General features: G+C 38.8%; 2 protein-coding genes across 12 annotated transcripts in view; one reads left to right on the top strand and one right to left on the bottom strand.

Moving 5' to 3' along the window:
* The window catches only part of LOC309805528 (general transcription factor IIH subunit 2), a 65,254-nt gene extending 50,490 nt beyond the window's left edge, over positions 1–14,764 (top strand). For all 6 annotated transcript variants that reach the window (XM_082623487.1, XM_082623488.1, XM_082623491.1 and 3 more), the window contains 6 exons: positions 235–2,343; positions 6,770–6,937; positions 8,079–8,231; positions 8,583–8,669; positions 10,169–10,333; positions 12,052–14,764. In XM_082623487.1, coding sequence (XP_082479613.1) covers positions 235–2,343; positions 6,770–6,937; positions 8,079–8,231; positions 8,583–8,669; positions 10,169–10,333; positions 12,052–12,416 — 3,047 coding nt within the window. In that variant the 3' untranslated portion in view covers positions 12,417–14,764. The remainder of the gene's footprint in view (positions 1–234; positions 2,344–6,769; positions 6,938–8,078; positions 8,232–8,582; positions 8,670–10,168; positions 10,334–12,051) is intronic.
* A 3,079-nt stretch (positions 14,765–17,843) lies between these two features.
* The window catches only part of LOC309804012 (survival motor neuron protein-like), a gene marked incomplete at its 5' end in the record, with an annotated part of 45,730 nt that continues 37,845 nt past the window's right edge, over positions 17,844–25,728 (bottom strand). For 3 of the 6 annotated variants that reach the window (XM_082620997.1, XM_082620998.1, XM_082620999.1), the window contains one exon: positions 17,844–18,192. In XM_082620997.1, coding sequence (XP_082477123.1) covers positions 18,019–18,192 — 174 coding nt within the window. In that variant the 3' untranslated portion in view covers positions 17,844–18,018. Of the gene's footprint in view, positions 18,193–23,970; positions 23,997–25,728 lie in introns of those variants that run through there. The other 3 variants (XM_082621001.1, XM_082621000.1, XM_082621002.1) reach the window with 3 other exon arrangements.

The raw sequence follows: 25,728 nt of genomic DNA, 5'->3' as shown, positions 1-25,728 counted from the left end.
CTCACTGCTGTGGCCTCTCCCGTTGCGGAGCACAGGCTCCGGACACACAGGCTCCGCGGCCATGGCTCGCGGGCCCAGCCGCTCCGCGGCATGTGGGATCTTCCGAGATCGGGGCACGAACCCGTGTCCCCTGCATCGGCAGGCGGACTCTCAACCACTGCGCCACCAGGGAAGCCCTACATAGGGGATTTTAAAAGAGTATTTATAACTGTGCCTCCTTGCTTTTCTCCACAGAGGTGGCCCATGGTGAAGCCCAGTGGCTTCAGGAGGCAAAGAGTCTGAGTGAGCGCCTGAGAAAAGCCTACACCAGTGCCCCTTTCTGCCACATGTCGTCGCTTGAGGTCTCTTCCTGTCTAGCCACCGATCAGCTGCTGAGTTGTGATCTGTCCCTTGCTTCAAAACACATCATCAATACGGTGCAGGAGCCTGTGGTGTTGCCTGAGGTCTTTGCTAACTTGAACTCTGTCATGTGTGTGGAGGGTGAAGCTGGTAGTGGAAAGACAGTCCTCCTGAAGAAAGTAGCTCTTCTATGGGCATCAGGATGCTGTCCCTTGTTACACAGGTTCCAGCTGGTTTTCTACGTCTCCCTTGGCTCTACCAGACTGGATCAGGGTCTGGCCAATGTCATTTGTGACCAACTCCTAGAGACAGAAGGATCTGTTACTGAAATGGGCCTGAGGAACATTATCCAGCAGTTAAAGAACCAGGTGTTATTCCTTTTGGATGACTACAAAGAGATGTGCTCAATCCCCCAAATCATAGAGAGGATGATTCAAAGAAACCATTTGTCAAGGACCTGTTTATTGATTGCTGTCCATACAAACAAAGCTAAGGACATCCGCCGATACCTAGATACAATTCTAGAGATCAAAGCGTTTCCCTTCTGTAATACCATCTATATATTACGGAAGCTCTTTCCAGATGATTTGACCCGTCTGCGAAAGTTTATGACTGACTTTAGAATGAATGAAACATGGCTGGGAATTCAGAAAACTCCCTTCTTCGTAGCAGCAATCTGTGCTAATTGGCTTCGGTATCCTTTCTGTCACTCCTTTGATGATGTGGCTGTTTTCAAGTCCTATATAGAATGCCTTTTCTTAAAGCACAAAACTGCAGCTGACCTTCTCAAAGCAACTGTGTCCTCCTGTGGTGACCTGGCCTTGAAAGGGTTTTTTTCATCTTGCTTTGAGTTTAGTGATGATGATCTCATAGAAGCAGGGATTGGTGAAGATGAAGATCTAGCCATGTACCTGATGAGCAAATTCACAGCCCAGAGACTGAGGCCAGTCTATCAGTTTTTGAATGCTTCATTCCAAGAATTTCTTGCTGGGATGAGGCTGACTGAACTCCTGGATTCAGATAGGCAAGAGGATCAAGATTCGGGACTTCATTATTTGAAACAAATTAACTCAGCCATGATGGCTATAGGTCCCTATGAAAATTTTTTGAAGTATGTCTCTTGCCACCCTTCAACAAAGGCAGGGCCAACAATTGTATCCCAATTGCTTCTTTTGGTGGATAATCAAGAGACACTGGAGAATATATCTGAAAATGATGACTACCTGAAGCTTCATCCAGAGATTTCAGAGAAGATGCAGTGTCTCAGGGTGTTGTGGCAATACTCTCCAGAAGATTACCTTTCACTGGTTTCAAAACATTTACTGGCTCTGGCTGTAAAAATTGCTTATCGAAGCAACACTGTTGCTGCCTGTTCTCCATTTATTTTGCAGTTCCTTCAAGGGAGAACCCTGTCTTTGAGTGTACTTAAGTTACAGTATTTTTTTGACCACCCAGAAAGCCTGTTATTGTTGGGGAGCGTCCAGGTCTCCATAGGAAGAAATAGGTTACCCAAATCAGATTTTTCATTTCTGGAAAAAATTTTCGACAAATCCCAGGCACCAACAATAGATCAGGACTATGCTTCTGCCTTTGAACTTGAGAGTGAATGGAAGCAGAAGTTAGTTGAAAAACAAGAAACCGTGAACAGTTTTCTGAACATGCGACTCAAGGCACCAGCAGATATCAGCACTGGCTATTGGAACCTTTCTCCAAAGCAGTACAAGATTCCCCTTCTGGAAGTTCATGTGACTGGTACTGATGCTGTGGATCAGGAGATGCTAAGGTTTCTAACGAAAGTTTTCTCAGCTTCACAGCACATTGAACTCCACTTGACCAGCAGCAGGGGTTTTATTGAAAGCATCCGCCCAGCTCTTGAGCAGTATAAGGCCTCGTTCACCAAGTGCTCCATAAGCCAATCGGAGCTGAGTGCAGTGGAACAGGAATTGCTTCTCACTCTGCCTTCCCTAGAATCTCTTGAAGTCTCAGAGACAACCCATCTACAAGGTAAACCTGCACCTGTTTTAGATGACTGTTAGGATGCGTACTTTTATCTTCTCACTCTTAGTTTTAGGTGGATGAAAACTTCTGAAAGTGTGAGACCATAAATCCTTGCTGATTGACAGATATAAAATAAATCTTTACTAACTTATTTCTGTCAGAAATATGAATTAGTGAAAGGCTTCCAAATAACAGAATGGCTTTCAAACTCTGATAAAAATAATGACTAATGAAGTCTCTTAATAAACAAATGACTTGTTATTAGTCAAAGAATTATCTGTATGTAAATGATGCTTGAGAATTACCCTCACCCCACCTGCTTCATGGAAGAAAAGGCTTGTACTCTGGGAAGTAAACAAGTGGGAAGTAGTATCTCCCAGTTATTTGTGTCTCCTTTCACTTGTCTAAGCAGTGTTTGAGTTTTCAGTGTAGACTTTATCATCTTTCATTAAATTTATTCCTAGGTACTTGTGTTTTTGATACTCTTGTAAATGGTATTTAAATTTTTTCATTTTCTGATTGTTGCTAGTATGGGTTTGATTTTCAGCAGTTTGTTAAATGCCTAGGTGTGCTTTGCTTTGTATCTAACTTACTCGAGGGTCACTGAACACTTATTTGGATCTGTGGGTTGATATTTATCATCAAATTTAGAAAAATTTTGTTTTTTCAAATATTTTTTATCATGGTAAAACATACATGAAACTTTAAAAGCATTTTTCAGTATACAATTCAGTGGCATTAAGTACAATTACAGTGTTGTGCAACATCACCACTATCCACTTCCAGAACCTTTTCATCGTCCCAAACTCTGTACCTATTAAACAATAACTCCTCCTTCTCCCCAGATGCTGATGTCTCTATGAATTTGTCTGTTCTATTTCACATAAGTGAATCCATACAATATTTTGTCCTTTTGTGTCTGGCTTCTTTCACGTTTTTAAGGTTCATCCATGTTGTAGCATGTGTCAGAACGTCACTACTTTTATAGCTGAATAATATTTCATTGTATGTATATATCACATTTTATTAATCAATTCATCTGTTGATGGACACCTGCACTGTTTATTCTGGCTAAAGTTGCCATGAACATGGGTGCACAAATATTACTTTGAGACCCTACTTTCAATTCTTTTGGATATATACCCAGAAGTGGAATTATTGGCTATTAATGATAGTAATTCTATTTTAATTTTCAAGGAAACTCCAAACTGTTTTCCATGCTGGCTGCAGCATTTTACATTCCTACAAGCAATGTACAAGGGCTCCAGTTTCTTCACATCCTCAATGCTTTTTTTTTTTTTTTTTAAATCAGAGGCATCCTAATAAGTGTGAAATTGTATCTCACGTTGGTTTTGATTTGCATTTTCCTAATGACTAATGCTGTTGAGCATCTTTTCATGTGCTTATTGGCTGTTAGTGTGTCTTTTTTGGAGACAGTCTATTAAATCCTTTTGCCCATTTAAAAAAATTGAAGTGTAGTTTATTTACAATTTTGTGTTAGTTTCTGGTGTACAGCAAAGTGATTCAGATAGTGTGTGTGTGTGTGTATAAACTTTTTCAGATTCTTTTCCATTATAGATCATTACGAGATATTGAATATAGTTCCCTGTGCTATACTGTAGGTCCCTGTTTATTTTATACCTAATAGTCTATATCTGTTAATCTCAAACTCCTAATTTATCCCTCCCTCCCTCTCCTTTCCCCTTTGGTAACCATAAGTTTTTATCTATGTCTGTGAGTCTATTTCTGTTTTGTAAATAGTTCATTTGTATCACTTTTTTAGATTCCACATAGAAGTGATATCATATGATATTTGTCTTTCTGTCTGACTTACTTCATTTAGTATGATAATCTCTAGGTCCATCCATGTAGTTGCAAATGGCACTATTTCATTCTTTTTTATGGCTGAGTAATATTCTGTTGTGTGTGTGCATCACATCCTCTTTATCTAGTTTTCTGTTGATGGATATTTAGGTTGCTTCCATGTCTTGGCTATTTGTAAATAGGACTGCTGTGAACACTGTGGTGCATGTACCCTTTCAAACCATGGTTTTCTCCTGATACATGCCCAGGAGTGGGATTGCTGGATCATATGGTAACTCTATTTTTAGTTTAGTTTTTTTTTTTTTTTTTTTTGGCTGCATTGGGTCTTCATTGCTGCATGCAGCCTTTCTCTAGTTGCAGTGTGTGGGCCTCTCATTGTGGTGGCTTCTCTTGTTGTGGAGCACGGACCCTAGGAGCGCGGGCTTCAGTAGTTGTGGCATGTGGGCTCAGTAGTTGTGGCTCACAGGCTCTAGAGTGTAGGCTCAGTAGTTGTGGTGCACGGGCTTAGTTGCTCCACGGCATGTGGGATCTTCCTGGACCAGGGTTTGAACCCGTGCCCCCTGCATTGGCAGGCGGATTCTTAACCACTGCGCCACCAGGGAAGTCCCTATTTTTCGTTTTTTAAAGAACCTCTTTACCGTTTTCCATAGTGGCTGCACCAATTTACATTCCCACCAACAGTGTAGGAGGGTTTCCTTTTTTCCACATCCTCTCCACCATTTATTTTTGGAGACTTTTTAAATTATTTATTTATTTATGGCTGCGTTGCGTCTTTGTTGCTGCGCGTGGGCAGCTCTTCATTGCGGTGTGTGGTCTTCTCGTTGCAGTGGCTTCTCTTGTTGCAGAGCACAGGCTCTAGGTGTGTGGGCTTCAGTAGCTCTGGGTCGCAGGTTCAGTAGTTGTGGCTTGTGGGCTCTAGAGCACAGGCTCAGTAGTTGTGGTGCACGGGCTTAGTTGCTCTGTGGCATGTGGGATCTTCCTGGACCAAGGCTCGAACCCGTGTCCCCTGCATCGGCAGGCGGATTCTTAACCATTGCGCCACCAGGGAAGTCCCTATTTGTAGACTTTTTGATGGTAGCCATTTTGCCCATTGTCAGGTGATACCTCGTAGTTTTTTTTTGCGGTACGCGGGCCTCTCACTGTTGTGGCCTCTCCCGTTGCGGAGCACAGGCTCCGGACGCGCAGGCTCAGCGTCCATGGCTCACGGGCCTAGCCGCTCCGCGGCATGTGGGATCTTCCTGGACCGGGGCACGAACCTGTGTCCCCTGCATCGGCAGGCGGACTCTCAACCACTGCGCCACCAGGGAAGCCCGATACCTCGTAGTTGTGATTTGCATTTCTCTAATAATTAGCAATGTTGAGCATCTTATGTGCTTGTTAGCCATCTGTATGTCTTCTTTGGAGAAATGTCCCTTTAGGTCTCCTGCCCATTTTATGATTGGGTTGTTTGTTCCTTTGTCCATTTTTTAAATTGTGTTGTCTTTTTGAGTTATAGAAGTTCTTTGTATAATTAAATCTTATTGGACACTTGGTTTTAAAATATTTTCTCTTATAGATTGCCCTTTTCACTGTCTCAATAATGTACTTCAATCTGTAAAGTTTCAAATTTCAATGAAGTCTAATTTGTCTGTTTTTCTTTTGTGCTAGTGCTCTTGGTAGCATATCTTAAGAATCTATTGTCAAATCCAAGGTCATGAAGATTTATTTCTGTTTTCTTCTAAGAGTTGTATGGTTTAAGCTCTTATATTTAGGTTGTTGATTCATTTTGAGCCAATTCTGTATATGGTGGTGGGAGGTAAGGGTCCAACTTCTTTGCATGGAGAAATTCAGTTGTCCCAGCCCCATTTGCTGAGATGTCTTTGTGAATCCAGAGTGTAGTACAGGGCTTCTCATATAGTAGATGAGAAATAAAATATTGCCTGCCATATCAGTAAACAAAGGATGTTGTAGCTATCAGCAATTGCAGCACCCCCCCCCCCCCCGATAGTGAGCCCTGAGGAAACTCAGGAAGGAAACAAAGAATACCTGCCATCTAGCAGTCATCAGACTGCAGCCACCCCAAAGGGTGCAGCTTGAAGAAACTCAGGATGTGAAAACACAGGATACTGGCCCCAGATAGCTGAGGTGCACATCAAAAGAATGATTTTAGTGACCCCAGACTCTTGCATCTTCCCATACATAGAAAAGTGCTAAATTCCTTAACTTGAGATACCTAGTTTTCTTTTATTAACAGTAATCTTTTGTTCTGAATACCTGCCTTTGTTGCAAAACTCCTATATATCCTAGCTCCCCGCCTCACCTCCTTGGAGCGGTTTTCTCAGGATTACTTGAGATGCTGCCTCCTGGACTTGAAGTCCTAAGAATGTCCACCGAATAAAACATAACTCAAAACTTTTAGGTTGTGCATTTTTTTTTTAGTTGACATAATCAGTAAATGCTGCAGAAAGCATTATCTTCATATATGTGCTTTCTAAAAAAGAAAGTCTTATGGTATGTGAAAGGTTTTCATTTGAAATATGAAAATAGTTTGATGAATCAAATGACAGTTTGAAATTTTGCATTTGGAACTCTTTAGATTAATAATGGGAAACTGTGTGTTACTTTCTAGATCAACTCTTTCTTAGTTTGGACAAGTTCTTGTGCTTGAAAGAACTGTCTGTGAATCTGGATGATAAACGAGATGTTTTTTTAGTCATTCCTGAAGAATGCTTAAATCTCCACCATATGGAGAAATTATTGATCAAAATTTTAGCTGAATACGGTCCTTCCAAACTAGGTAAGTGTGGCACTTTGATTTACTTGTTTTTATATCACTTGGAAAACCTACTTGGCCAATAATTTAAGTTAAAGCTTCTGTGGATCTGAGGGTGTAGCCTGTATCCAAGGTAAATTGTCGGAATAGCACTTGTTGTCATTTAAAAATGACAGCTATTTGTAATGATTGAGCTGTTACTACATGGTAGGATTTGTTCTAAGCACTTTATAAATATTAACTCATTTAACCTTCATACCCATTCTACAAGGTAAATACTATTATATTCTCATTTTTACAGTTGGGGAAATGGAGTTATAGAGGTTAAGTACTGATAATTTGCTCAAGGTCACCCAGATAAGGAAATGGTAAATTTGCAATTAAATACAGGAATTCTGACTTTTAAGTCTGATCTCTTAACCAGTGGTATGTACTGCCTCTCCAAAAATAGTTTGTAGAGTTCTTTTGTTTTTGTTTAAGTTGCTCTTACGTTGCAACTTAGAGATCTGCCAGATAAGAGGGAAGGAAATCTGAGGATTGGTAGTGATCAGAAGCCTTTCCCTGTTTCTCATCAGCCTTTATAAATATATTTCATCAACCATTCTCATGGTTGATGAACAACCTGTACAGCTATCTTTCTTAAATATATCATTTAGCAAAATGACTTAGGTATCATCAATTCCTTAGTTTAGTAAAGACTAAACACTAAAGACTAAAAAAAGGTAAATCTCTACTGAACTGACATGCAGAGCTGCATGCAAAAAAATTTGTAGCTGAAGCTGGAAGTAGTAGTTTTCTTATATTTCTCAGCAGTTTTTTCATCAAATTTAAGTTTTGCTTCAGAGTTGTCACTGCCTTTATATTTCTTTGCATAGTGTTTCTATAGTGTAAACATCATGTGCAAACTCAGAGACATTAGGATGTTAAAGCTGAAGGTTTTAGCTGAGTCAATGCCATTACTATATAGAGGAGAAAACTGATTCCCCAGAGAGGGTAACGACGGTTCACGTAGCTCATCAGTTAGTCACAGACCCTGAACCTAAGCCCAATTCATTACATCATGATGCTTTATTTTAATTCACTATTGTTGAAACAAGTTAATAAATTATGACTAATTCTGATAGAAACTTTCAATCTCTGATGCCTTAAATATGATATTTTACAGTCAAATTAATTCAGAATTCTCCAAACCTTCGTGTTTTCCATCTGCAATGTAATTTCTTTTCGGATCTTGAGTCCCTCATGACTGTACTTGCTTCCTGCAAGAAACTTGAAGAAATTAAGCTTACTGGACCATTTTTTAAAGCCGCCCCATTTGGTAAGAGGTGTAATTGTAAAATTTTGGTTTAAGATGCTTCTGTGGACAGTCATTTTTTAACAGCCAAAATTTAGAAATGCAATTGATGTCAAAGAACAAAACTATTGCAATAAATATCTGATCTTAAATGAATTTTCAAGTAAGGTATATTTGTTTCTAGATGTTTAAACATTTCTAGTTATGAGAATTGTTTCCTGAGCAACGATTTGTGTTATCTACTTGTCATACTAATTAATTCAATCTGAATTATTATATTAATTTCTATCACTTTTAAAATACTCTTTAAACACATTACTTTTTGGTATAAGAAATGTAGCTGACATAACTAAATTTTTCTTTTCCCTTTTATAGTCATTGTTTTACCAAATTTTATTTCTCTGAAGATATTAAATCTTGAGCACCAATATATTCCTGATAAGGAAACAGCTGAAAAATTTGGTATGTTTATAAAACAGTGCCTAAAGCTTGCTCTTTATTCTTTCCCCCATAAAATCCTCCTATTTTGCATTAGCTATAACAAATTATAACATGTATTAGCTGCCCTTGCTCATTAGGAGGGACAGTGCTGCTCAACTTTTACCCTCCAAATGCCTTGATCTCACTTGATGTCTTTCAAAGCAATGTTCTCAGAGTGACTCATTTCTTTGAATACAGATTTGTTTGTTACAGCACTATGCAATTTCTTATTTATTTATTTATTTGTCTGCGCTGGGTCTTAGTTATGGCATGCAGGATCTTCGTTGCCACGTGCGGGATCTTCATTGCGGCATGCTTGATCTTTTAGTTGCAGCATGCGGGATCTTTAGTTGAGGCATTGGGATCTATTTCTCTGACCAGGGATCGAACCTGGGCCCCCTGCATTGGGAGCACAGAGTCTTAGCCACTGGATCACCAGAGAAGTCCCAGCACCATGCAATTTCATTGCCAGGTATCCATTCCAGACAAGTTAAATACCTGTTGTTTCAAAGGTTTCTAGAATATAGGTGAAACTATCTTTTAAGGTTATGAAAACTCAGTATATGAAAACCTAGGTTTAACAAAATGATAACTATAGAGATTACTTTTTCAACTTATTTTTTTATGATTACAAAAGCAGTGTATGCTCTGGAAAAAAGTTCTAACAGGTCTTAAAAGATAAACTGAAGCATATTAAAAATTAAGAATTTATTTGAACAAAAATGGGGACTTCCCTGGTGGCACAGTGCTTAAGAATCTGCCTGCCAATTCAGGGGACACAGGTTCGAGCACTGGTCTGGGAAGATCCCACATGCTGTGGAGCAACTAAGCCCGTGCACCACAACTACTGAGCCTGTGCTCTAGAGACCACGAGCCACAACTACTGAAGTCCGTGCTACAAGAGCCCGTGCTCTGCAACAAGCGAAGCCATGCTAAGGAGGGATCAAAGTGAAAAGTTATGAGAGTGGTGGGTTGTGAGGATTTAGTGCTAGGAGGAAGAGGCAGAACTCACTAAGGATGATACCAGGACAGAAAGGAAGGGGGCTGAAGGCATTGAGGAGCTAGGAGTATCCTGGAGGCCAGTAGAAGCTTCAGTCTAAAAGAGGAAATGGATGGGAATTCCCTGGTGGTCCAGTGGTTAGGACTCCACTCTTTCACTGCCGAAGGCCCGGGTTCAATCCCAGGTTGGGGAACTGCAAGCTGTGTGGTGCAGCCAAAAAAAAAAAAAAAAAAAAGGAAATGGAGATGTGATAGGCCTTTTGGACTTCAGTACAGGAAAGACTGGTTGGGGAAGGGTGGAGGAATGGTTGTCTAGAAGTAGCAATGAAGATCAAGGTGTAGGCTGACCCCTTTCTTGGAGAGAAAGAGGAATAGCCTCTATGCTACATGGGGACTCGTATAATGTGCATGATTTTGAGACTTTCAATTACAATTGTTTGGGAACAGAGTACAGAGAATAGCTTTTTTATATCTTCTGATAGCCTACACTTTAGGTTCTCTAAATAACCTGGAAGAATTGATCCTTCCTACTGGGGATGGGATTCATCAAGTGGCCAAACTGATCATCCAGCAATGTCAGCATCTTCAATGTCTCCGCATTCTCTCATTTTTCCAGACTTTGGATGATGACAGCGTGGTGGAAATTGGTGAGATACCCTCAGATAAACTCTTTCAGCTCACATGAAAGCCAGTGGTATTACTCAAGCTTTCTGCTGCAAAATGTCTACAAAAACATTCGTCCCTCTAAAAATGTTCAACCCACTTCCTCATTTTTGCTATCATATTGTTCCTTCTAATGTTCTGTGGATTTTGGTTCGTTCTGGTAAAAGATAGCCTCCCGCTTGAGACTACACAAGCCCTCAAGTCCACTCTTAACACCTAGTGTCTCAGACACCTGGCCACATACCCACCATGTACTCCTTTTTATAGTACTTTTTTAAAATAGAAAATTAATACACATAAAAAGTACAAAATCGTTAAGTGTACAGCTCAATGAGTTTTCAAGTGAACATACTTAAATCTTGTTACTCATACTTGTGTAACAATTACTCATTAGGTTACAATATAGAATATTACATTCCAGAAGCCGCCTTTGTGTCCCTTCTGACACTGCATTCCCCTCCTTCCCAAAGGTGACCACCATACTGCTTTCTTTCACCATAGATTAGTTTTACCTGTTTTAAAAATATATGTCACGGAATCCTCCACAGTATGTACTCTTGTGCCTGCCTCTTCGGGCTCAACATACTTGTGATACTGATTCATACTGATGCGTGTGACTATAGAGTTCACTGATTTTCATTTGCTGTATATTGTCCCATGTATGACTATACATACGCCAATTTATTTATCCATTCAACTGGATATGAGCTGGCTACTATGAATAATGCTGCTATGAACATTTTGTACATGACTGTTGATGCATATATGGAGGTATTTCTAGGGAGGACTTTCAGTCATTTGGTAAATATTCTGTTTTCCATAGTTGTACCAACTTACATTCCTACCAGCAGTTGTTTCACATTCTGGCTACTGCTTGGTATTGTCAGACCTTTAAACTTTAGCCATTCTGATGAATCTGTTGTGATATCTCATTGTGGGGTTTCTATTGGTATACGTTTGTGTTATCATCGGTTCAGTTTGGGCAAGTTACATTTTTCTAAGGACTTAAAAACTTTTCTAAAATTGCTCATAATATTTATTTATAATTTTAAAAATATCTGTATGACCTGTGGTGATAGTCCCCTTTTCATTCCTGATATAGTCAATACTTTTTTTTTTTACCTGATTGGTTTTTCAATTTTATTAAATTTTTTTTTCTCTACACGTTTTTCATTTATTCTGCTTTTACCTCTATTATCCCCTGCTACTTCCTTTGGATATAATTTGCTTTTTTTGTCCGACTTTCTCTTTTTTTTGATATCCTAATTTTCTGAGACGGATAGTTAGAGCACTAACCTTGGCTTTAGCTCCCTCTCACAAGTTTTAGTGTCATATTTTCATTCTCATTCAGTTCAAAATATTTTCTGATTTCAGTTGTCTTTTTTTTGCCACACCAGTTATTTAGAGATGTATCCCTTTTACTTTTAATCTTTCTATGTCCTTATATTTAAAGTGTGTCTCTTGTAAAAATATACAGTTTGGTTTTTTTAAATGTAATTTATTAATCTTTAATACTCCAATTAGAAGTAAATCTATCTAATGTACTTATTGTTAAATTTATATATCTTTATTAAAATTGGGCATTTTCTATTTTAAGTGATGGTGGTAGAAGAGGTTGGTTCAAATAACCTAGGCTACCAGTATTGAAAATAGAAGTCCTTATGATTCTGTTTTCATAAATATTTTGCTTTTATATTTATAGCCAAGGTAGCAATCAATGGAGGTTTCCAGAAACTCAAGAATCTTAATCTTTCAGTCAACCACAAGATTACAGAGGAAGGATACAGAAACTTCTTTCAAACACTGGACAACATGCCCAACTTGCAAGAGTTAACAATTTCCAGGCATTTCAAAGAATGTATCAAAGCTCAGGCCACAACAGTCAAGTCTTTGAGTCAATGTGTGTTACGACTGCCAAGACTCACTAGACTTAACATGTTAAGTTGGCTCCTGGATGCAGAAGACATCACACTGCTTACTGCCATGATAGAAAGGCATCCTCTATCTAAACACTTCACCCTTCACTGGAAATGGGTACTGCCATTCTCGCCAATCATCCAGAAATAGAAGATTTAGCTAAAAACTGCTAAATCAAGAAAATTTTTGTCAACAATTTAAAAAACCTAATTCAAAAACTTGTTATTAAATACTGCATACAAAATAAAATGCATAAGGCATGTAATAAAAGAACCAAACACCTGCTTACCCATTACTGAGCTTAAGAAACAGATTATTACCAGTAACTTTGAAGTTCCTAAATGACCCTCCCCAACCAAAGATCAGCCCTTTAATCAAGTTTACGCATCTAACTCTTCATTACCCAGGGTCAGCAACACGCTTTCAGGCTAACTATGGTAAACAGTAACAAACAAAGCCACAGAGAAGGGGGTAGGGAGAGGTGTACCAATCTACCTTAAAGCCACAATATGAAAGGAGTATTCAAGTTATTAGAAAATGGCTAACTTAAGGACTGAATCACTTTCACACATAGGTGAAACGAGGTATTCCTTAATCCTTGTAGGGTCTGTTTTGTACATTTTATTAACTTTGGTATAGCAGGGTTTACTTACACCTTCCCTTTACCAACTGTGTTGGATATGAAGAAATAGGATTTAGGGAAAATGCTTGCATTCTAGAGGCTTTTGATTCAATGCTTATTGTAGAAGCAAAAAAGTGTAGAATAGAATTTAGCATTATTGGAAATTAGCTAAATCTGTTTTCAAGAATCTTGAGTATCAGTGTTTTTTTAGATAACCACATGTTTAAGAGTCCAACACATGCATTTATAATGGCCTTAAAATTTTCTTATGAATCCACTTTGCTCAGGGAGAACATATTTTGTCAGTGACTTCATAATGTTCAAGGTATTACATTTGATGTGAATGTCTACATCTGTGCCTTTGTCCAAAATTTCATTCCTACCAGTTAATCAACAGAGTTTTCTGAATGGTTAGAAGGGCAATCCAAATTCATAATGCTAGTATAAGGTGGAAAACAACCATTCTTTTACCTTAATTTTAATTTTTACCATGAAACACAGGGACGGTATATATGGTATGATTCCATTTGTTTAAAAACTATACTCTCATGTTTCTAGATGCATTAAGAATTTCTGGAATACACAAGAAAATGTTAATAGTGGTAACTATTTTAAGTGGGTAGAAAGGGGACAGGAAGGCATTCTTTTTTACTTTCGTCCTTTTTGTACTGCTGTTTTACAAGTAGCTGTTTTTATTTTTATATTTAAAATAAAGCATAAAACTAGTTTAGCATTACGACATTAATAGTTGCTCTGGAGGGTGAGATTACTAGAGGTGAGATGGATTATCTTCTTGTCTGATTTTATATCTAACGCTTTTCTAATAGAAAGGTTTTAAGTTTTGTATCAGAGTCCAATCAGGAGATAGAAACCACACAGTAATTTGGGGAAAGTTTACTATAAAGAGTTATTCACTGTAACAGGAAACTGGAGTAATGAGGATTGATTATGAAATTGAGAACTCTAAGCAGGTATAGGTAATAGCTTATGGCTCTTCATGCTAGGCTGAGAGAGAGCACCCAAAGAAAGTACCCCAGGGCTGAGATCTAGACTTCGACAGAGAAGGCACAGCCATGGACAACAGAGAGGTTGGCTTAATTAAAGAGGTGCAGCCCCAGAAGGTATAAGCTTGGAGCACTTTGCTTAGAAAGTGTTTTGGGGGTGCCAGGGAAAGCCATCCACGTGGGGCTGCTGAGTGCTGCTGGCCACTGGGCACTGCTGAAGGCAAGCACTGCACAAGGCTGCAGAAACCATGTGCTGCAGAAACCATGTGCTGCAGGTGTCTGCTAGAGAGGCACAAAGGACCCAAGAAAAGTAGTCCCTTGCCCCTCCTGTGTCTCACCAGCACCCTCTACTGACAAAGCTTTACACTGTACCTGCTGACAAGGGAGGGGTAGTTACAGGGTCCAGATTCATTACTGCAGAGTAGGCAGTGAAGGCTGGATTTGGATATGAAAGCAATAACGTCATAAGTGGTACAAGTATTACTTACTACATTTCATAGTTCAAACCTCAAGGAAAAAGAATCTAGTTAAATTTAAGATTGACAGAGCATATATGTACATGCATGTTCATACCTTCATAGAAAACTTCTTAAATAAGAAACTGTAAATGATGATAGATTCCAGGGAGGGGAGCAGGATAGCTAGTGGACACGGTAGGGAGGTTTACTTTATCCTGCACATAATCATCTGAATTCTGTACCGTATACATGTACTATTAAAAATACTTTAAAATATAACAGGACTCCATGCAAATTATTTGTCCAGAGCTTCTGCCAAGGGCTTCTAGTATAAAGCAGGGGGCAGTGGGAATTCCCTGGTGGTCCAGAGGTTAGGACTCTGCACTTTCACTGCTGAGGGCCTGGGTTCAATCCCTGGTCTGGGAACTAAGATCCCATAAGCCATGTGGCATGCCCCCCCACCCCGCAAAAAAGCAGGGAGCAGCAAAGTATGACCACAGCCTATACACTAAGAGTGTTTTTTTACATTTTTAGAGGCCCACAAAGCTAAACTAATTTACCCTGGCCCTTTATAGAGAATGGATTATTTCTGGATCATAAGATCACTATGCCCTTTATTCCAGTATACATCAATTTCCACAGGACTCCTAGGTCATCCCTCATCGCCCTGACACTCATCCTTATGTTTCAAAACTTCTCCCTTTCTGATCACATATCCCAACCTTCTCCAACTCCCTAAATCCTTCCCCTGTGCTCACATGAGTAACATCTCCCATATCCTTTACCTCTTTTCTAAACATTCTCTTCACCTTCTTGTTCTAATCCCTTATTTTTTAAACCCTTTTTTCACCATGACCCACAGTAAATCTTACATTAAAAAATTTACACACATACACATATATACAACCAACACAAGATTCACAAAAAATTCTAAAGTTATGTCAAATATAATTTTACTAATACCCAAATATAACAAAAATTCAGAAATACAAAGATTCTTGAAAGAGTTGTTTGCATGTGTTGTCTTCATCTGTTCTTTTCCATTCTCTACCACCTCCTCCATTGCACCAAAACAGCCCTTATGAGGGTCACTGCTAAATTCAACAAATACTTCTTAGTCCTCATCCTGTGTGACTTGCTAGTAGCATCTGACCTATTGGTAGCTCTGATATGGCCCATCACGCCTCAAAACACTTTCTCCATTTGGCTTCCAGGGCATCACTCTGGGTTTCCTCCTAATTAATTGAGAGCTCCATCTCAGTCTCTTTTACTGCTTCTCGCATCAGATCTCTAAACATTGGGAGTACCCCAGAGTTCTCCTCTAACATCTCTATTTATATGCACTTCCTCAGCTATCTCATCCTGATGAACGGCTTTAAATTCTAGGTCTATGCTAACTTCTAAAATTTCATCTTTATCCCAGGTCTCTCCTTTGAACACTTTACTCATATCCAACTCCTCAGACTACACAGTCCAAACCCAACTCCTTCTCCTTCCTTTCTACAAAAGTACTCTTTATGCAGACCTCTCCATCTCATTACTTTATATAAACTTATTTATTTTTGGCTGTGTTGGGTCTTCATTGCAGTGTGTGGGCTTCTCATTGTGGTGGCTTCTGTTGTTGCGGAGCACAGGCTCAGTAGTTGTGGCTCACGGGCTTAGTGGCTCCACGGCATGTGGGATCTTCCCGGACCAGGGCTCGAACCCGTGTCCCCTGCATTGGCAGGTGGATTCTTAACCACTGCACCACCAGGGAAGTCCCCATCTCATTACTTTATTCTCCCACTTGCTCAGGCCAAAAACCTTGGGGGTCATTCTTGACTCCTTTCTTTCATACTCCACATGGAATCTACTTGCAAATCCTGAGCTCCACTTGGAAAATACACTCAGATCTAAGCCCTACTCGGCCTGCTCTCTCTCCCTTGAAACTTATGGTTTATTTTCAACAAAGCAGTCAGAAGCCTCTTTTTTGTTTAAATTATTATTTTGGGGGGCCACGCTGCTCGGCATGTGGGATCTTAGTTCCCCGACTAGGGATCAAACCCGTGCTCCCTGCAGTGGAAGCCCAGAGTCCTAACCACTGGACCCCCAGGGAATTCCCCCCAGAAGCCTCTTTTTATGCATCCGATCATGCAACACCTTTGGTTCAAAACCTTCCAATGGATTCCCAAGAAACGCTGAAGACCTTGCAATGGCCTACATATGACCTTAATCTCTCCTCCTTGCTCACTTCCACTCCAGCCAAGCTGGTTTCTTTGCTGTTCCCTGAATATGCTAAACACACTCTTGTCTCAGGACCTTTGCACCTGCCATTTTCTTTGCTTGGGAGGTTCTTCACTTAAGTGAATGGCTCTCATTTTCTGCAGATCTCTGCTCAAATGTCACCTCAATTAGAGTTCCCTGTTCTTTTTTTAAAAAGCATCCCTGCTTCCAGTCCCACTCTGCCAGCTCCCTTTCCTGTTTCCCTTTTCTCTGCGACATGAATCACTATGTGCCACCTTATAAATTTCACTTGTTTGCTAGCTAGTTCCCACCACTCTAAGCAGGAACTTTCATCTGTTTTGTTCCCAAGCACCTAGAACAGTGCCTGACACAAAGTTGAATAAATATTTGCTGAAATGAATGACTTTCCTGAACCTACAACTACTCTCCAACTGTATTAGGTACAATATTAAGGGAGGTAACATCCAAAAATCTTAGCAAATAAGCTACCTTCATAGCTAAATTTAACCTGGCATATTTTAGGCAATTAATATAAAATATTAGCTAATTGTCATGAAAAATGATAAAATTCTACTTACCCTGTACAAAAAAGCTTAAGCCATAGAACATTCCATTCTGCGAAGCTTACTTACCAGGCACTTGAATATTCACTTATTTATTCAAAAAAGACTGGGCAGCTACTAATATGCTAGGCACATGAAGTTTGCCCAAGCAAAACCTCTGAAAGAAATATAACTTACATATTAGCATCTTCTCCCACAGCTAAATGGACTAGGGAGAATCTCAGGCATATGAACACCAATCCTTTAGACTAAACTAAAACAGTACTATGTTCTACTTCTCCAGAGAATCTGAACTGAGAGACACATATAGTTAAATGGATGGTAGATGGAACCGCAAGGTAATGATGAAGAGAAAATGGCCTGGGCAATCATGTTAGGCAGTGCGCATGAGGAGGGTGTGGAGGAGGCTAGAAGAGAGGCAGACAGATAAGAAAAGGTGGAGGAGGAGAATGACAATATGACATCCAAGCAACAGAACACAGCCTTGGTTCCTGACTGGCCAGGTCCAGTCCTCTGACATTCAGCTTCAGCTAGGCTTTGTTCCCTAACCTTGGATCATCAGCAACATTGTTTTACAATTGGTTGTATCTTTACAATACTACCCTTTACCCAAATAAGCCTGAGTAGTTTTCTCTACATCTTAGAAAGACTCCAACCTACCATATATATTCCAAAGAAAAATATTCAGATAGTCAAGGTTTAAAAAAAAAAAAAGTTATTTATTTTTAAAGGCATTGATAAAAATCTTAACATACTTACTAAAAAAGTTACAATATACAAATGGGTTCAGCTGTGATTTTGACAGATTGACTTTCTGCACTGTGTGTGACCTTGAATTTCTTTTAATCACTCATATTTCCATTGTTCAGTTATTCAAACTGATTACTCCCTCAAAATAGCTAACTGGTTATTTAAGCATGAGTCACATGCAACAAGGGGAAATGAAGATGACATGCACCCATCCAAGTGTTCATGAAGAAAATGATGAAACTTCTGTTCACATCGACCAGGGCACATCAATATACCATCCTCCTTGGGAGAGAGCTGCACCTGAATCTGAAAGATAAAAAGTCTACATACAATTATGAAATTTAAAAATCTATTTTCTTATAAAATCATAAAGAAGAAAACATAAAGCAACACACGCATCATGGTAAGTAAAATTAGAATAAAAATATGCTAGTGTAAAAAACAATACTAATTTCAATCTTTATGGGATAGTTAGATATTTAGACAAATTAATTGTGAAATTCATTTGAAGGAATAAATGGGCAAGAGTATTTTTTAAAAAAATTCTTAAGGAGCACTGGTATTTGATCTAACAGAATTTAAAACATATTAAAAACAATGATCAAAACTATGTGTTAAAAAATAGTAATTAGAACAATACAAACATTCTATAACTACAATAAAACTAGAAATTAAACCTAACTGAAATTTAAATTAACCTAAAAATTAATTAACTGAAATTAATTGAAATTAACCTGAAATTAAAACATTTCTAGAGTTAAAAAAATTTTGAGGGGCATCCCTGGTGGCACAGTGGTTGAGAGTCCGCCTGCTGATGCAGGGGACATGGGTTCGTGCCCCGGTCCGGGAGGATCCCACGTGCCGTGGAGCGGCTGGGCCCGTGGGCCGTGGCCGCTGGGCCTGCGCGTCCGGAGCCTGTGCTCCGGAGAGGCCACAACAGTGAGAGGCCCGCCTGCCGCAGAAAAAAAAAAAAAAAAAAAAAAAATTTTGAAATTTGGAATATCTAGAAAATAAGAATTCTACAGAATACAACTAAATTGTCAGAGAAAAATTTATGGTCCTGAAATATCCATTTTAATAAACAACAGACAGGAAGAAAAAATTTTTTAAACTTCTAAGGAAAGCAGAAAGTGGAAATTAATCCCGAGTATATCATCTGGGCCCAATGAACCCAATTTTAATTTTTGAGTTTTTTTTTTTTTTTTTTTTTTTTTGATCTTAGTTCCCCAACCAGGGATTGAACCTGGGCCACAGAAGTGAAAGCACCAAGTCCTAACCACTGAACCGCCAGGGAATTCCCAATTTTTGAGTTTCTTATTTGATCAGTTCTAACTATTTGTCCTTACATTCATGACTCACTCTTAGAGGTCTGCCAAAGAACAAAGAGAAAATTTATTTATTTAAAAAAATAAACAAAACTCCTATCTTGCAAGTATGCTGTAACTCTATTGGACTCTTTTATAAATCTACAATATAGAATCTTAGTGATTTTACTATCCCTTATCTTGAAACATTTTGTTATTCTTCATCCCAGGATATATTTTATTTTAACTCATTGTGGTAGCCAGTCTTCAGGATGGTCCCCAATGATTCCTGCCCTTGTCTAATCCCCTCCAGTTGGCTGTGGGCTGCACTTACGTCAAAAGGATAGAAAAAGGTGGAAGTGATGGTGTGTGATTCAGAGACTAAGTTGTAAATAAAAGTATGTGTGCTGTTGCTCATTCTGTACTGGATCACCCACTCTGGAGAAGCCAACTATCAGTTCGTGAGGACTCTCAGGCTGCCTATGGAGAACCCCAGGTAGCAAGAGAGCCTCTTAACAACCATCTGGGTGAGCTTGAAGCAGATCCTCCAGCCCCAGTAGAACTCTGAGATGACTATTGCCTTGAGGCTGACAACCTGATTTGCAGCCTTAGGAGAACCACCCACCTCAGCTGCCCCGCATTCCTGACCCACAGAAACTAAAGATAAATAAATAAATATTTGCTGTTTTAAGGTGCTAAATTTTAGGGTAATTTGTTACGTAGCAATACGTAGCATTCACCAGCGACCTCTAGCTATGCGTAAGAAAAAAAAGACTAAAATAAGGACATGAAAGGATGGAATCACCTAAAATGATGATGAAATAAATCATTAGCAGCGAAATAAAACATCACTATTACACCATCCTTCAGTTTTCTTATTCTGTTGTCCAAAGTACTGGATTATCTTTCAAGAAGTTTTAATGGAAGTATGGAGATACAATCCTTGTAGTCTCTCTCTTTTTTTTTAAAGCTTTCCCTGAACACAGTTGAGAATTCAGACTTTTTCATTTTCTGTCCATAATAGCAGAGAGAACAAAATCGACAGAGAAAGTCATTTCAAAATTATTAAAGCAATTAGAAGATGAATGTAAAGGGATAGAGAGTTACATCTAGGCCAGCGGCTGGAAAACTATGGCCTTACATATTTACTATCTAACCCTTTAAGAAAAGAATTTTGGTCTTTATTCTGGACTAATAATGGTGAAATTGTTCATATAAGTAAAGTCTCAGATGATGAGTCTTCAGATGACATATTCTACTTAGGTGAATTTTCCCAAACTCAAGAAATGATATCCTTCTTTTTTTTTAAACTTTTAATTTTATATTGGAGTATAGTTGATTAATAATGTTGTGATAGTTTCAGGTGTACAGCAAAGTGACTCAGTTATACATATACCTGTATCTATTCTTTTTCAAATTCTTTTCCCATCTAGGTTGTTACATAATACTGAGCAGAGTTCCCTATGCTATACAGTAAGTCCTTGTTGGTTATCTATTTTAAATATAGCAGTGTGTACATGTCAATCCCAAGCTCCCTAACTATCTGTTTCCTCCCCCTCCCCCCCACCGGTAACCGTAAGTTCGTTCTCTAAGTCTGTGAGTCTGTTTCTGTTTTGTAAATTAAGGAACTGATATATTTCTCATGGCAAAAAAGAAAATATGGTATAATTTAGTTAGTCCTTCAACAGGAAGGACTTCATTATATAATATTTTATGATTAAAAACCTGAACCATCCCATTTTGCTAAAAGGACATGTGACAATATTGTTTCATCTTTCATAATGCTTGTACACTAAAATTTACTTACAGTTTGTGGACGGATATGGAAGACAGATGTGTATACAAAGTAATTGGAAGGTAATAAATATGTAGAAATGAAAAACAATAAGATCATTCTAACTGGTATCTATAAAAAAATGAAATGTTTTGCTATTAGGCAACACAGAGGATAGCTATCATCTGTCTTTTTCCAACAAATAGAAGCTTTCAAAAGTACTGTTTTGACGAACCAAGTGCATGAAGAATCAAGGTAATGATAAGCTAGAACATAGCAGAGGTGCATTTAAAATTTAGAGTCTGTCTAAACGCCTAAATGTCTAAATGTCTAAAAATGTAGAGACTGTCATACAGAATGAAGTAAGTCAGAAAGAGAAAAACAAATATCGTATATTAACGCATATATGTGGAACCTAGAAAAATGGTACAGATGAACCAGTTTGCAGGGCAGAAATAGAGACACAGATGTAGAGAACAAACGTATGGACACCACGGGGGGTGGGGGTGGGGGTGTGATGAATTGGGCGATTGGGACATGTATACACTGATGTGTATAAAATGGATGACTAATAAGAACCTGCTGTATAAAAAATAAAATTCAAAAATTCAAAAAAAAGAAATTTATTAGAGTCAGTATTTATAAGATAAATATATTTCAGGTTCATGCATAATAGCCAATGAACAGTTAATTGCATTCAAAGAATATTATCTAATTTGGAGATATATATAAACATTCAACACTAGGAAAATACATAATAAAAATTGGGGTTTCTTTATTCCCGTCTTACCCTTAGGTTCTTCATGACATTTTTTTTTTCTTAGAGACCTACTAGAGAATGGACTTGAGGATATGGGGAGGGGAAGGGTAAGCTGTGACAAAGTGAGAGAGTGGCATGGACATATATACACTACCAAACGTAAAACAGATAGCTAGTGGGAAGCAGCCGCATAGCACAGGGAGATCAGCTAGGTGGTTTGTGACCACCTAGAGGGGTGGGATAGGGAGGGTGGGAGGGAGAGAGACGCAAGAGGGAAGAGATATGGGAACATATGTATATGTATAAATGATTCACTTTGTTATAAAGCAGAAACTAACACACCACTGTAAAGCAATTATTCTCCAATAAAGATGTTAAAAAAAATTGGGGTTTGCTGTATTTAAATTCTCATTGAAATTGCTAACAAAGTTGTTTTCACTATCTCTTTATTCTGTAAACTGTAAAATGACTTGAAATTACATGAGTCAATTCTCATTATTCATGGCAGTTATGTTTTTAAAAGTCACTACAAACAATGAATTTGTGAATACGGAGCCATTACTCCTAGGAGAAACACAGGGCTAGGTTCCTGCAAGCCTCTGGTCACATTACCAGCTCATCAGTACATAACCTTATGCGTGTTTCTGTTGAAAGACACACTATTTCATATATATTGTTGATTCAACAACACTGAACTCATGGCCAACAGCACTACAACTCATGCCTGAACACATCTAACACATGTATTCTCCCTGTAAGGCACATCACAGCCTTCTTGCACTTGGGAACATTAGATATCACTACAGTACAATACTTGGGGGCTATTTTAAAGAGTGAAGTCAAAAGGCGCAAAAGACAGAAAAATGTAAAAAATGTAGAACTAAATAGATTGTGAAAATGACCTTTGTTTACAGTATGAAAGCTGAAACAAGAAAACAGAGCACCATGTTTTCAGCTTTATCTCAGCTGAAAATGTCTGTCAGGTGACTCAAATTTCTCACCCTCTGCACGTGTCCATGAATGATGGTGAAAGCTCCATAAATAATGACTTCGGGATTACAGATAAATTTTAGCAAGCTAGCAAATTTGCAAATATAGAATCTATGAATAATGAGGATCATCTGTAGATAAAATTTTATAAGCAAAAGTTGAAAAGAGAAAGGAAGCAAAAATATCTAAAATGATAATGGAAAAATTACCATATAGATATAGGAAAAAAATTAAACAGTAGAAGCATTAGAAGAAAAGCCTGAAAAGGCGGGATGATTCTGACTATATGAAAATTAAACACTATGACTACACAGAAAGCAAATATTTCTGTCAAAATGACAACCACTACAACCATAAGCAAGGTCAAAAGAAATGACAAGCTAGGAGAAAAGTATTTGTAACTCAGAGCACAAAGAATTCTTGCAAATCAAAAAGGAAAAACAGGGCCTCCCTGGTGGCGCAGTGGTTGAGAGTCCGCCTGCTGATGCAGGGGATACGGGTTCGTGCCCCGGTCTGGGAGGATCCCATATGCCGCGGAGCGGCTGGGCCCGTGAGCCATGGCCGCTGGGCCTGCGCATCCGGAGCCTGTGCTCCGCAACGGGGGAGGCCACAACAGTGAGAGGCCCGCATACCGAAAAAAAAAAAAAAAAGGAAAAACACACATCCCAGTTGAAAAGTAGGCAAAGGTGATGTTTTTAAAGTTTTCAGAAAAGAAAAGATACACAGTTCTCTTAAACAAAAGAAAAGGTGCTGAACTTCACAATAATAAGATAAATAAATTATAAATACAATGAGACAATCATTTCCAACTATTAGACTGACAAATATCCAAAGGTCTGATAACTTATTGGCTAGACTGTGGGAAACAGACTCTCATTCAATGTCGGTGGAAATGGAAATTAATACAATCTCTACTGAGAGCAATTTGGCCAAAATCTTTTAAAATTATAAATGTGTATCTTCTTCAATCCAGGAGTTCTAATTCTAGAATCTAATTCTTGATTCTAATTCAATCTATTTAGATAATCTTAAGGATGTATTCAGACATCTACAAAAAGAATTATGTAAAAGAACACTGACTATAGTATTAAATAGCAAACAACTGGAAGCAACCTATACTTCCATCTGTAAGAGCTCAATCAAATAAGTATGGTACACATCTGTATATAAGAATATCTTGCATATGTTTAAAACAAGACAGTTTTACATACTGATATGAAGTGTTCTCCAAGAAATACTGAGGAAAGAGTACTTACCTATTATAAAACACTATACGAATTACCTATAAAAATGGAAAAATAAAAAAGTTTAAAGCAGTTAGATGATAGATATAGCTTACCAAGTGTACCTTCATTACATATTATTTATTTTTTATCATCAGTAAATGTACACAGCACAAAAATACAAAAGGGTATACTGTGAAGTTCATAATTCAAAAAGATACATGTACCCCTATGCTCACAGCAGCACCATTCACAATAGCCAAAACATGGAAACAACCTAAATGTCCATCGACAGATGAATGGATAAAGATGATGTGGTACACATATGCAATGGAATATTACTCAGCCATTAAAAAGAATGAAATCATGCCATTTGCAGCAACATGTAAGGAGCTAGAGAGTATCATACTGAGTGAAGTAAGTCAGACAGAGAAAGACAAATACCATATGATATCACTTGTATGTGGAATCTAAAATACAGTAAGCCCCCTGCATAATGAATGAGTTCTGTTCCAAGAGCGCGTTCGTAAGTCCAATTTGTTTGTAAGTCCAACAAAGTTAGCCTAGGTACCCAACTAACACAATCGGCTATATAGTACTGTACTGTAATAGGTTTATAATACTTTTCACACAAATTATACATAAAAAACAAGAACAAAAAATAAAACTTAAAAAAATATTTTTATGTATGTATGTATGTATGCATGGCTGTGTTGGGTCTTCGTTGCTGCACGCGGGCTTTCTCTAGTTGCAGTGAGTGGGGGCTACTCTTCATTGTGGTGTGCGGGCTTCTCATTGCGATGGCTTCTCTTGTTGCAGAGCACAGGCTCTAGGCACACGGGCTTCAGTAGTTGTGGCACGTGGGCTCAACAGTTGTGGTGTGCAGGCTTAGCAGTTGTGGCTCGCGGGCTCTAGAGCATAGGCTCAGTAGTTGTGGTGCATGGGCTTAGTTGCTCCGCGGCATGTGAGATCTTCCTGGACCAGGGCTCGAACCCGTGACCCCTGCATTGGCAGGCAGATGCTTAACCACTGCACCACCAGGGAAGTCCCCCCAAATAAAACATTTTTAATCTTACAGTATAGTACCTTGAAAAGCACAGTAGTACAGTACAGCAGCTGGCATAGAGGGGCACATTCACATCTTTGAAAGTTTGCAACTTGAAGGTTCGTATGTAGGGGACTTACTGTATGACACAAATGAACCTATCTATGAAACAGAAACAGAATCACGGACATAGAAACAGACTGGTGGTTGCCAAGGGGGAGGGGATTGGGGGAGGGATGGAGTGGGAGGTTGGGGTTAGCAGATGTAAGCTTTTATATATAGAATAGATAGACAACAAGGTCCTACTGTATAGCACAGGGAACTATATTCAGTATCCTATGATAGACTATAATGGAAAAGAATTAAAAAAAAAGACTGTAGGGCCTCCCTGGTGGCGCAGTGGTTGAGAGTCCGCCTGCCGATGCAGGGCATACGGGTTCGTGCCCCGGTCTGGGAGGATCCCATATGCCGCGGAGCGGCTGGGCCCGTGAGCCATGGCCGCTGAGCCTGTGCGTCCGGAGCCTGCGCGTCCGGAGCCTGTGCTCCGCAACGGGAGAGGCCACAGCAGTGAGAGGCCCGCATACCGCAAAAAGAAAAAAAAAAAAAAAAAAAAAAAAGACTGTATATATAACTGAATCACTTTGCTGTACAGCAGAAATTAACACCACATTGTAAATCAACTATACTTCAATTAAAAAATTAAGAAAAAAATTTAAAGGAGTAAGATGATATATCAATATCTTACC

Source organism: Mesoplodon mirus (genome assembly GCF_964341445.2).
Source record: "Mesoplodon mirus genome assembly, chromosome: 5".
NCBI classification, from domain to species: Eukaryota; Metazoa; Chordata; class Mammalia; order Artiodactyla; family Ziphiidae; genus Mesoplodon; species Mesoplodon mirus.
The sequence above is the reverse complement of the archived record's forward strand: the minus strand, read 5'-3'. Positions and strand labels throughout refer to the sequence as shown.